The sequence below is a fragment of the Bos javanicus genome, chromosome 8, assembly GCF_032452875.1.
Source record: "Bos javanicus breed banteng chromosome 8, ARS-OSU_banteng_1.0, whole genome shotgun sequence".
NCBI lineage: Eukaryota > Metazoa > Chordata > Mammalia > Artiodactyla > Bovidae > Bos > Bos javanicus.
The window spans coordinates 7383832-7396938 of NC_083875.1; the positions used below are offsets into that span (position 1 = coordinate 7383832).

Consider the following 13107-nt stretch of genomic DNA (forward strand, 5'->3'; position numbering starts at 1 on the left):
TTGCAGTCCAAGGGACTCTCAAGAGTCTTCTCCAAAATCACAGTTCAAAAATACCAATTCTTCAGTGCTCAGCTTTCTTTAGAGTCCAACTCTCTATCCATACATAACTACTGGAAAAACCATAGCTTTGACTAGATGAACCTTTGTCAGCAAAGTAACGTCTCTGCTTTCCAATATGTTATCTAGAATGGTCATAGCTTTTCTTCCAAGGAGCAAGTGTCTTTAAATTTCATGGTTGCTGTCACCATCTGCAGTGGTTTTGGAGCCCCAAAAAAGAAAGTCTCTCACAGTTTCCACTGTTTCCCCATCTATTTGCCATGAAGTAATGGGACCAGATGCCATGATCTTAGTATTCTGAATGTTGAGCTTTAAGCCAACTTTTTCACTCTCCTCTTTCACTTTCATCAAGAGGCTCTTTAGTTCTTCTTCACTTTCTGCCTTAAGGGTGGTGTCATCTGCATATCTGAGGTTATTGATATTTCTCCCAGCAACCTTGATTCCAACTTGTGCTTCATCCAGCCTGGCATTTCTCATGAGGTACTCTGAATATTAGTTAAATAAGTAGGGTAACAATATACAGCCTTGACATACTCCTATCTCAATTTTGAACCAGTCTATTGTTCCAAGTTCGGTTCTAACTGTTGCTTCTTGACCTGCATACAGATTTCTCAGAAGGCAGGTCAGGTGGTCTCATATTCCCATCTCTTTAAGAATTTTCCAGTTTGTTGTGATCCACACAGTCAAAGGCTTTGGCATAGTCAATAAAGCAGAAGTAGATGTTTTTCTGGAACTCTCTTGCTTTTTCTATGATCCAACGGATGTTGGCACTTTGATCTCTGGTTCCTCTGCCTTTTCTAAATCCAGCTTGAACATCTGGAAGTTCACGGTTTACATACTATTGAAGCCTGGCTTGGAGAATTTTGAGCATTACTTTGCCAGCATGTGAAATGAGTGCAATTGTGTGGTAGTTTGAACATTCTTTGGCATTGCCTTTCTTTGGGATCAGAATGAAAACTGACCTTTTCCAGTAGTCATGTATGGATGTGAGAGTTGGAACATAAAGAAGGCTGACTACTGAAGAATTGATGCTTTTGAACTGTGGTGTTGGAGAAGACTCTTGAGAATCCCTTGGATTGAAAAGAGATCAAACCAGTTAGTCCTAATGAAAATCAGTTCTGAATATTCATTGGAAGGACTGATGCTGATGATGAAGTGCCAATACTTTGGCCACTTGATGCAAAGAACCAACTAATTGGAAAAAACCCTGATGCTGGGAAAGACTGTAGGCAGGAGAAGGGGATGACAGAGGATGAGATGATTAGATGGCATCACTGACTCAATGAACATGTGTTTGAGCAAACTCTGGGAGTTGGTGACGGACAGGGAAGCCTGCCATGCTGCAGTCCACGAGGTGGCAAAGAGTTGGACATGTCTGAGTGACTGAACAACAACAATGGCTGGAATGAAGTTATAGAGATAGCATCCTTAAGAGGGAACCACCATGAACAATGGCAGATGGGAGAGATGACAGGGACTGTCCTGATGATATCACAGAGCTGCAGCATCAAGCAGCCCTGACTCAGTGTCCTGTGAGATCACATAGCTGTTTCACCTAGACTGAGTGGGGGATTATTGTTCCCTGGACACATGGTCTTCAGTAATGAAATCACTTAATTTTGTTCATCACTCTTGCAGCTACCTTTTTGATAGCTTATTCTTATTACTGACACCCACATATAGGCACCTTTTCGGTATTATTCTAACATTTAAGAATTAATTGGCACTTCCATGGTGGTCCAGTGGTTAAGAATCTGCCTTGTAGTGCAGAAGACACTGGTTTTCCCCCTGGTCCTGAAAGATCCCACACGCCACAGAGCAACTAAGCCCATGTGCCCAACTTCTGAGCCTGTGCTCCATGACAAGAAAAGCCTGTGCACTGTAACCAGAGACAGCCCCTGCTCTCCACAATTAGAGAAAGCCTGCGTGCAGCAACAAAAACCCAGCACAACCAAAAATAAATAAATAAGAATTAACCACTATCAAAAGCAACTTGTGACATGCAACGTATTTGAAACCTTACATTCCCTTTTAGATTTAAGAACGCCTCTCCCTTCCAACTTAGACTTTTAAGAGAAAATTTCCTTTTGACATCTTAATTCCTATGACTTTCATTTTTCACAATACTGCAAAGAAAACAATGTAACAGAGAATGGGATAACGAGTCTGAACCTGAGGGCATATATTGATGGTAACCTTCTTTTTATTTTAAAAATTCCTTTTGGAGTTTTCTTGACAAGCATCCAGAGTTGCCTCTATACCTAACAGTAGTTTTAGCACAAAGAAGTAAACTGAAGATTCTATTCACTCAAGCCATACATCAGTGTGATATTAAGCAAACTCAGGGAGAATGCATAAAACTTGCACGTGATTCCCTTTTAAAAGGAAAAAAAAAAAACCTTCAGTGGTTTATATAAGAAGGATTAACAAATGTACATGGCTGGAATTACTGAAGTCAGATTCTGTGTGTTTCTGACCAGGTCTCTAGCATGTCTGAACAGAACCTCTGTTTATGTGTATTGACACTACTCTTTTATTCTCAGGTATTTACAGCTTTGCTGACACCTGTTTTGGGTTTTCAACATCTACATGAGGCAGCCAGATAGAAGATTGGGGAATGTTTTTTTAAAAGCCAGATTTATTTCCTGGTTTTTGATGGAGGAGGAAAAATAATGGTCGTGCCATCTATTATCAAGTTAAGAATTGAGTAATTTTTCAAATGAAAGTATTCTTCAAATAAATCTACAAGAAAAAAACCCTAATGTTTTAGCTGAACATATATGATATTTTCACCTCTTTTCCTTTACTATGACAATCTTTTCCACATCCCAGATCATATATTAAGGAAAATTCAATGTCTAATTTTACGTGTGGTTAGTCAGTAAGTTGTGTCCGACTCTTTACAAACCCATGGACTGCAGCCTGACAGGTTCTTCTGTCCATGGGAATTCTCCAGGCAAGAATACTGGAGTGAGTTGCCATGCCCTCCACAGGATCTTTCCAACCCAGGGATCTAACCCAGTCTCCAGCATTGCAGGTGGATTCTTTACCGACTGAGCCACCAGGGAAGCCCTAATTTTACATAGTGAGAATAAGTAAAAACTTGACTATTGACAAAATAATCTAATGAGCACATGCTTACTCAATATTTTTGGTTATGAAGAGAGAATTTTTATATGTATACTGAAATTACAATTGTTTAGTATTCCAAATCTTAAAGTACTTTTTTTCATGAATTAAGGCATTCTGTAACTTAAAAATCACTCTCATAAATCCCCCTATCCTGGAAATAATTCTCTAGTAATAAAGATAAATGGATAAATGAACTTAACTCCTCTCATTAAGCATCATGTCTTCTATTATACACACATATATGTATAGATAGGCTTCCCTGGGGGCTCAGCAGAAAAAAAAACCACCTGCAATGCAGAAGACCCAGGAGATGTGGGTTTAATCCCTGGTTTGGGAAGATCCCGTGGAGGGGAGCATGGGCTTCCCTGGTGGCTCAGACAGTAAAGAAGAATCTGTCTGCAATGCAGGAGACCTGGGTTTGATTGCCAGGTTGGGAAGATCCCTGGAGAAGAAAATGGCTACCCACTCCAGTATTCTTGTCTGGAGAATTCCATGGACAGAGGAACCACAGAGTCACAGAGTCAGACACAACAGAGCAACGCACAGACACATATATGTATATATGTTCCATTTATATTTGTATGTGTGTGTGTGTTTACTACTGAAATTTTCTAATCTGTTATTTCCTTTATCTCATTTCCCTCCACTCTGGAGTTGCTTTTAGTTTATTTATGGTTCTTGTGCTACATAGTAAGTAAAGCAATTATAAAAAATTCTGTCATATAATCATAAAACTCTACCTTTTATGTTCTTGTTTTTCCTCCAGTCAGTTTTCAAGGGATACTAATAGACATGATCATTTTTTCTGAAATCTATTTTCATCTTTTTTTTCTTCCATGTTCAATCTTTCAAATTTTCTGCTTATTTAGGGGGTAAATATGATTTTGTTCCCCCTTGCAGAAGCTACTTATAATTCAGGAAGCCTTGACTAACTAACTAAAATAGTTCTATAGGATCTTTAGATATGATAGAGATGCAATAACAGAAAGTAGTTATTAATTTAAGTTGTAATCAGCATGCTTGGGAGCCAAGAAAAAGGAGTATGCTTGATAACAGGGTTTCAATCTGTTTCCTCAACTCTTCATTAGAGGCAGAGTAGAGCAGAAAAGTCTACCTCATTTAGAAATGAGATGGTGGGAATGAAGAAAATGTGACTTCATACAAATTATGCTTTACTGAAGTTTAACCAACTTTAGAGGTAAAAGGATTATTTTCATCTTTTCCCAATCTGGGAAATACAAAATCAGAAAAATGAAATAAAAATTCATAAACTTTAAAAAATATTTTATTTATTTTACTTTTATTTATTTTTTCGGCTGTTCTGGGTCTTAGTTTCGGCATGTGGGCTCTAGTTCCCTGACCAGAGATCAAACCTGGGCCCCCTGCATTGGGAGCATGGATGCTTGCCTATTGGACCATCAGGGAAGTCCCAAAAGTTCATGAGTTTTAAATTCAGGTATAGAACAAATCCTTTTAAAGAATCCCCAGTGATAGCCATCAATTTTATTTAATTTTTATTTGAATATACTAATGGAGTCAATACAAGTTAGTCATATGCCCAAATTAAGTCGTAAGTCCCACCCAAGTGTGAATGAGTTATTTAGGTTTATTAAAGTTTCAAATAGTGAAATAAATACATTACCAAATGACTTAATCAGTATTCAAATACTTTATCAGTATTAAGTCTACCTCTGCTCAATGGCCAGACCAACAGATAGTTATGTAAAAATTATTTCTTTCCTGAATGTTCCTTGTGAGTCTGAGCAGCTATGAATAAGGCTCCTGTGGCTGATTTCAGTCTGAAAAGGAAGGACAGAGAAGTCTAATGGGAAAAAAAAGACTGGGAAGAGGTTTACTGGAGCTCTTGTGTGGGACACATGGTGAGAACCACTGTCTGAAGAATGAAGAAGGGATAAATTTGGTAAGGAATAAAAGTGGAAGGATAGATGATACTGTTTGCAACACTGATGTAATAGGAAACCATTACAAACATTGTACTGAACACAAAAATGAATATCTGTGTCTGCAAAATATCACAGGATAGCGGTTTATTTTTCTAATACATTTTAATTGAACATCTACTAAGCATGCAAAACAAAAATGTTCTGCCTTGAAAGAACTTACAGCATATTATCATACGTTGTACATGTATCAAAATAATTCTAATAAAATTTCAAAAACTGATATGCCCTATGAGGATAAGTTATGTTGTATAAGCTTTCAGAAGAGGGAATGATATGTGGTGAGGTTTTTTAACTAACTGGTGACTCTCTGACATGGACAAGAATATGGAAAAAACATGGAAAAGACCACACACAGAATTGTAAAATTCAAGGAAGCAAATTATATTCAGAGCAGAATTGAAAAAAAAGTATTATACACTAACCACACACAAATATTTGCATTCTACTACCAGAGATAATCAAGTTAGGAGGACAATGATTAGTCAGACTCTAATCTACTCTTGCAATGCGTATTGTAGGTAGCAGTGAAGGAACTTGTTTTTAAGTTATATATGGGTGACAAAGGTTATAGCTTGTTCTCTCTCTGTAACATTAAACAAATGTCATCAGTCTCTGGAGTTAAGCTAAGGAGTGGCCTCTGTCAGCAGACTTCAAAGAAAAGTAAAGGCCAGCTGAGTTTCAATGAGGAAGAATCCTGGAGAGTGAGCTATAACCAAAGGGGACAAATAAAATTCCCGCCTTCCAGAATTCTCTATTTGCAGATAATGCAAGAACTTCCCAGCTTGGAGCAGATGTTTATTCACCTGTGTATTTATTATAATAAAGCAAACATGCCCTCTCTGCTGGATGAAAACAGATCATTAGAATCCAATCCTATCCCCCCTGTGATATCTCTTCACTATTTTCATGTTTCTTTATATTAACTCTAATCATTGCACATGTTTTCTGACAGCTGATTTCTCAGAGAAAAGACACAGTAGATACCCATTATGAATGAACTGAATATGGAAAATTTACATCCTAGGGACCTCTATCTATAAAATATCTGGAGTTTTACAGATGAAACTAAAAATCATAGTGATACACAAGGGAAAGAACTGTTGTGTGATTTTTTTTTTTATTAGTATAGCTCAATTTAAAAAATTTGGTCACTTTATGTGGTTTCAGAGAGTGGCATAAGTTCATAAAAATATATCTTCTTTAAATTCCTGAAGTTTCCAATTGGTTGCATGTTCAAAAAAATTTTTTTTAAGTCTGGCAACCAAAGGATATACTGAAGTATGGTTCACAATCAGTTAGGGATAACCACCAAAGAGTACACATAAAATGTACTATTTTCTTACCAGCCAAAGAAAATTAAGGCTATCCAGTGGAATTTAAGGTAAGAATGGAAACAGAACATAGACAAAAAGAAAATTTAGTGAACATGAAGCATGAACTAAAGCAAAAGGAATAAATCCTAACAGAAGAGTAAAAATAAATGAGTGGCTTAAATTCACAAATATAAAAAGTAAAAAGTTCTAGGATGTGATTTGAAAAATAAGATTTTACATTATACTGTTAGCAAGAGACAAAATTAACATAAAAGGTTATTTTCATTTTCAAAATTAAGAAACAGAAAAAAGTATGCCTAGGTAAATGAGAATCAAAAGAAAACATGGATGCCAATTTTATATCTGGAAATAGAAAACACATAAAAATTCCCAGGTTGCAATAGGGTTATAACTTGAAAAAGTCAACAGTCGATAAATTATGATCACCAGCCATTTATGCAGAATTAAAACTGACAGGATGACTGAAAGAGGTAGGCGAATTGACAATTGTCATTTGAGATATAACTACATCCTATTCAGAAACAGACCAATGAAGGAGATAAAGTAAGCACAGGAATAACTGACAGCCAAATCAAATAGAAATATTTTCAGAAAATGATAAGATCTTATCATTCACAACAGAGACACAAATGTAAAATTAAATTAGATGTTAACTAAGCAAAATCAATGGTATTAGACATTGATACACTGTAATAAAGTAAGATTTAGCCAAGAGATGTAACTATGGTTCACAGAATGAAAATATTTCATTTTACTTAACTATACTATTTGTGTAAAGTAGAAGAAAATCAAAAAGTTGTCTCAACTTAGAAACAGCAGTTGTGAGGTCTCTAAACGTACACACATCAGAAACATTTTGAGAGACACTTAACAAACACCTTTTAAAGTTATTTATAACACCATACACAAAAATAAACTCAAAATGGATTAAAGATCTCAACGTAAGACCAGAAACTATAAAACTCCTAGAGGAGAACATAGGCAAAACACTCTCCGACATACATCACAGCAGGATCCTCTATGACCCACCTCCCAGAATATTGGAAATAAAAGCAAAAATAAACAAATGGGACCTAATTAAACTTAAAAGCTTCTGCACAACAAAGGAAACTATTAGCAAGGTGAAAAGGCAGCCTTCAGAATGGGAGAAAATAATAGCAAATGAAGCAACGGACAAACAACTAATCTCAAAAATATACAAGCAACTCCTACAGCTCAACTCCAGAAAAATAAATGACCCAATCAAAAAATGGGCCAAAGAACTAAATAGACATTTCTCCAAAGAAGACATACAGATGGCTAACAAACACATGAAAAGATGCTCAACATCACTCATTATCAGAGAAATGCAGATCAAAACCACTATGAGGTATCATTTCACACCAGTCAGAATGGCTGCAATCCATAAGTCTACAAGCAATAAATGCTGGAGAGGGTGTGGAGAAAAGGGAACTCTCTTACACTGTTGGTGGGAATGCAAACTAGTACAGCCACTATGGAGATCAGTGTGGAGATTCCTTAAAAAACTGGAAATAGAACTGCCTTATGATCCAGCAATCCCACTGCTGGGCATACACACTGAGGAAACCAGAAGGGAAAGAGACACGTGTACCCCAATGTTCATCGCAGCACTGTTTATAATAGCCAGGACATGGAAGCAACCTAGATGCCCATCAGCAGATGAATGGATAAGAAAGCTGTGGCACATATACACAATGGAGTATTACTCAGCCATTAAAAAGAATACATTTGAATCAGTTCTAATGAGGTGGATGAAACTGGAGCCTATTATACAGAGTGAAGTAAGCCAGAACGAAAAACATAAATACAGTATACTAACGCATATATATGGAATTTAGAAAGATGGTAATGATAACCCTGTGTACGAGACAGCAAAAGAGACACTGACGTATAGAACAGTCTTATGGACTTTGTGGGAGAGGGAGAGGGTGGGAAGATTTGGGAGAATGGCATTGAAACATGTAAAATATCATGTATGAAACGAGATGCCAGTCCAGGTTCAATGCACGATGCTGGATGCTTGGGGCTAGTGCACTGGGACGACCCAGAGGGATGGTATGGGGAGGGAGGAGGGAGGAGGGTTCAGGATGGGGAACACATGTATACCTGTGGTGGATTCATTTTGATATTTGGCAAAACTAATACAATTATGTAAAGTTTAAAAATAAAATTAAATTAATTTAAAAAAAAAACTAATAAAAAAGATTACCAAATAAAAGAAATTACCAAGGGCATAGTGACCCCATGCCCAGCCCAGCTCTGACATCTGGCTTTAGCTAAAGTTTCAGTATTTCTAAACCCCAGTGGTTTATGTCATGTGTTTATAAAATGGGATAATCTGTAAGCTTGTAATACAATGCAGAAAAAAAATTTTATTTCCTAATTCTATATTTTCACAGTTCATGAAATAATTAAATTATCATCAAACATTGTAGAAATGATACACATACATGCACACACACACATACACTGACATTAATAATAAAAACCTTAATTATTACAAAGTACAATGGTCACTTTAGCCTTTGTAGTCCTGGAATTAAATTTAGTTTTTAAATAAATAATGTAAAGCAGAAATTGGAAAGATTTTTTCTGAAAAAACTCAAATGGTAAACATTTTAGGCATTGTGTATCACAGGGCCACTGTCACCATTATTCAGCTCTATTGTTGTAGCAGAAAAGTAGCCAGAGACAACATGTGCATAAACAACCTTGGCTGTGTGCCGATAAAGCTTTACAGACACTGAAATTTGAATTTCATATATTTATACATTTCATTTTTTTCTTCTTTTCTTACTATTTTTTCAACTATTAAAACATGTAAAGCCCATTTGTAGCTTGCAGGTCATACAAAAACAGGTGGCAGGCTAGTTTGGCTGGAGATCATAGTTTGACAACTATTAAGTTATTTGATAAATGATGGTTTTTTTCCTATTTCCTTTAATATTTTAAGACAGATTTATTTTCATAATTGGAAATCTCAAATGTCTTCCTATTTGTGAAAGGAAGTGCTTTTTTCCCCTAGCTTTTTGTAAATTCCCTTTTTCTAAATTGTAGGTCATTATATTGTTTCCATGGAAAAAAACTCTTTTTTCCTTTTAAGATATCCTTTTATGAAATAATTGTAGAGAATGAACATGGTTTAGACAGCTTACCAAATTAATCTGCAGAGTTTTTTCCCAGTTTTTCTCATTATTCACTCCAGCATTATTGACCAAGATGTCCAGCTTCCCAAAGTGGTCTACAACTTTCCTAAAAGTATCTAATAAAAAAAGAAGACATTATAGATCTGTTCTTATTTTGCCCAGACACATTTATCACAGTGTATGCCCTGAAATGATGTTTTAACTTATGCAGTCTTCTGGTGAAAATTACACTCTTAGACTGTGGCTTATTGCCTTGCTTCTCAGTGTGGTTTGCGAGCCAGCACCATCAATCAGAATTACCTGGGAACCTGTCAAAAATGCAGAATCAGTGGTCACCACAGACCTACAGAATCAGAATCTTAACCTTAGTAAGATCCATAGACAATTTGTATGCACATTAAAGTTCTGTAAGCAGTACCTCAATGGAGTAAATTTTAGAGAGCTGAGGACCCTGTGCTAAGTGCTCTTGGAAGTCAGTTTGGGCAGCCAGCATCTCTGTCCCTGAGAAGTTACTGAAGTCCTGTGGCTTAGCCTATGACAAACATCCTTTTAAAAATAAGCCATATTATCTTCAGAAAGTGTCATATTAAGCACTCGTGTATTCAGATCCATTACGACCATTTCCATGCATCTAGTACCTAGTGGGCTTCCCAAGCGGTGCTAGTGGTAAAGAACCTGCCTGCAAATATAGGAGGCACAAGAGATGTGGGTTCGATGGGGAGAAGGGCATGGCAGCCCACTTCAGCATTCTTGCCTGGAGAATCCCATGGACAGAGGAGCCTGGAGGGCTACGGTCCACAGGACACAAAGAGTTGGACATGACTTAAGTGACATAGCAGGTACGCACACACTCTTCAGAACTCCACAACCACCTTACAGGAAATTAGGTTGTCAAATACTAATGGCTTCTCACTTCTGGGCTCAAGCAACTTACAATCTAGGTTTTGCTGACATTTAAATGCTGTGGCACCCTTTATACTTTGTCTAAACTCTTCCTGTTGCTTTTTTTTTTCCATCTGTAGGTCATCTCCAAGAACTTTTTCACCTCTGTATTTTTATGATTTCAATGACATCTCTTGGGCCATGTGTCTACATAGTTTTAAAAGTTGTAGGCCACACTAAATCCTGAAACTGGAAGAGCCAATGCCAAGTTTTCCTAAAATGCAAATAAACATTGATATCCAGAAAACATGTGGCTTTCTCATTGACCATCATGCCTTCTCCTGGTCACTCATTATGTGTCTGGTTTCCTCCTCCACAATCAGTTATCCTTAAGGAACATGTTTACAGCCAAGGTACTAATTTTAAATACTGGGAAGCAAAACAATTAAGGTTAAATGTCATGTGCCAAACTATATAAATTCAGACAGAAATAGCTTTCAGATGACCTCTACTGTTCCCTATTCTATCAGCATGGCTGTTGGGATTTGACATGACTTTACCCTTGAAGAAAAATACCCTGTGCAATCAGCAAAACTTTTTCCTCTGGCAAAATACATTCCTCTGGCACTGTGTTTACAGGTCTCTTCTGCTCACACTTATAATCCATGTTATGGGTCTTTATAAAATTTTCAGAGTTTAATTACATAATTTCCTTTAAAACAATTTCCCTGAACAATTTGTTTCCTTCGAACATACCACTTCATTTTCACTCTTTCACAGAACACTCCAACATTTAAAAAAAAAAATTACACACAGACTCATCCATTTTAAGAAGAGAAGTACTAAAGTGACTTTCATGAAAGTTTTTTGATCCGTTAATTAAAGATGTGCCTAACAAATTTTTTCACTTAGTCTTCCAAAAAAAAAAAAAACTTTGTGAAATACAAATGTTCTATTTTCTCATTTTTCCTTGAAATACACGTATTTTCTCATACAGATCTGTTGGACTTCTAAATGATCAAATCTGTTTGTTTTTTTTTTGTCTACACCAATACTATTTCTAGATTGGTCAAGTAGATCCATCTGTCTTAATCAAGTAGACAGAAACAGGAAAGCATTGAGGGAAGTCTGATAGAAACTTTTCTTCTGCAATTCTAACTCTGCAATACAACTATTACTGTTTTTAAAGTATTTCATAGGGGAAAAATCAGGGAGAACATCTGGTCAAAAGCATCCAGCACAGCTGTGATGACAACCCTTGACCTTGCATTCTAGCATGTTCCAAGGAGAAACACCGCCACATTTGATTGCCATTGGAGTCTGCCGTCTTCCAGCTTTCTGGGAGAAGTAGTACGCCGTAATCCCCTAGCCTACTTTATCTTTCTAAGTTCCATTTGCAAGCTCAATCATTTAATAACTACTGAAGCAGCACTATCTTGGAATACACCAAGGAATTTTGATTACATTATGTGCTGCCAAATGACTAAAAGAAAAGGATTTCTCAAACATGCTTGGCTTTTCTTCCTCCTTAGTTTTTTTATGTCTATTGGGATGTCAGATATCCCTTCCTCCTTAGTTTTTTTATGTCTATTGTGATGTCAGGTAGCAGTCGGCTATCTCTTGGAGCTCGGAGGTAGCTGCTCTGCAGGAGATAGCCCCTCTGCAGAAGGTAGCCTGCCGCCACCCCAAGCTGGCTCTCTGGCGCAGGCTGCCTTCAGGTTGCTACTTGCTCAAGGCGCGCTCCGCGCTGATGGATTGATTTTCCCCTCGCTTACCTCTCAGTTGTTCCTGATCGGCCACATCGCACTGAATAAAGAGAGTCTTCTGAGGTTCAAACTGCTCATCCAGGGCGGCTTTACACTTGACACCTGCTTCGAGATTCCAATCGACCAGCGCTACCTACGGACAAAAGGGGAGGAATCGAGATCCTTCGCTCCTGGTAAAACTGACAGACAGACCGACAATACAGAGACAACAGGAAGCTCCTCGTTTGGACTTGAGACCGGGCAGTTTACAGATCGGGTTCTCTGCCAGCGCATTCGAAGTCCGCTGGAGTGCGCCAGCCTGGACAGCTCTGGAGGCGGCAAGGAGAGCACCGGGTCGCTCACTCTCCGGGACCTCGACTGGAGAGCGGGTCTCGGGTGGGCAGTGCGCCTCGCCGCGCTTACCTTGGCGCCCTTGAGCAGCAGCGCCTCGGCGAAGGCTCGCCCGATGCCCTGGGCCGCGCCAGTCACCAGCGCCACTTTGCCGTTCACGTGCATGTCGCCGCCTGCGCTCGGTGGGCAAGCTCAGCGTCTCCGCGCGGCCGCGGCTTTTAAGGACCCTGCGCGCGCGCATGTGTGGCCGGGCCGCGCTCGCCTGCCAGTGGGCGGGGATGAAGCTGTCAAGCCGCGCCGGCACCCAGGACTGTGTCACCTGGCCCTAAGCACTCGGCCCGTCGATCTTTGCCTTCCTGACTCGTAGCCGAGCCTAGGAGCCTCCCCCTGCACTAGGGCATGAGACATACAGTAAATAAACAGCTCTGCCTCTGTGGAGCTTGTAACCTAACTAGCTGGGGAGATGATGATTTGG

General features: G+C 38.4%; 1 protein-coding gene across 1 annotated transcript in view; it reads right to left on the reverse strand.

The window, feature by feature from the left end:
• The window catches only part of HPGD (15-hydroxyprostaglandin dehydrogenase), a 35832-nt gene extending 22935 nt beyond the window's left edge, over positions 1 to 12897 (reverse strand). The window contains exons 1-3 of the mRNA XM_061424964.1: positions 12705 to 12897; positions 12312 to 12435; positions 9664 to 9770 (exon numbers count right to left, since the gene is read on the reverse strand). Coding sequence (XP_061280948.1) covers positions 9664 to 9770; positions 12312 to 12435; positions 12705 to 12797 — 324 coding nt within the window. The 5' untranslated portion in view covers positions 12798 to 12897. The remainder of the gene's footprint in view (positions 1 to 9663; positions 9771 to 12311; positions 12436 to 12704) is intronic.
• Between the last annotated feature and the right edge of the window lie 210 nt (positions 12898 to 13107).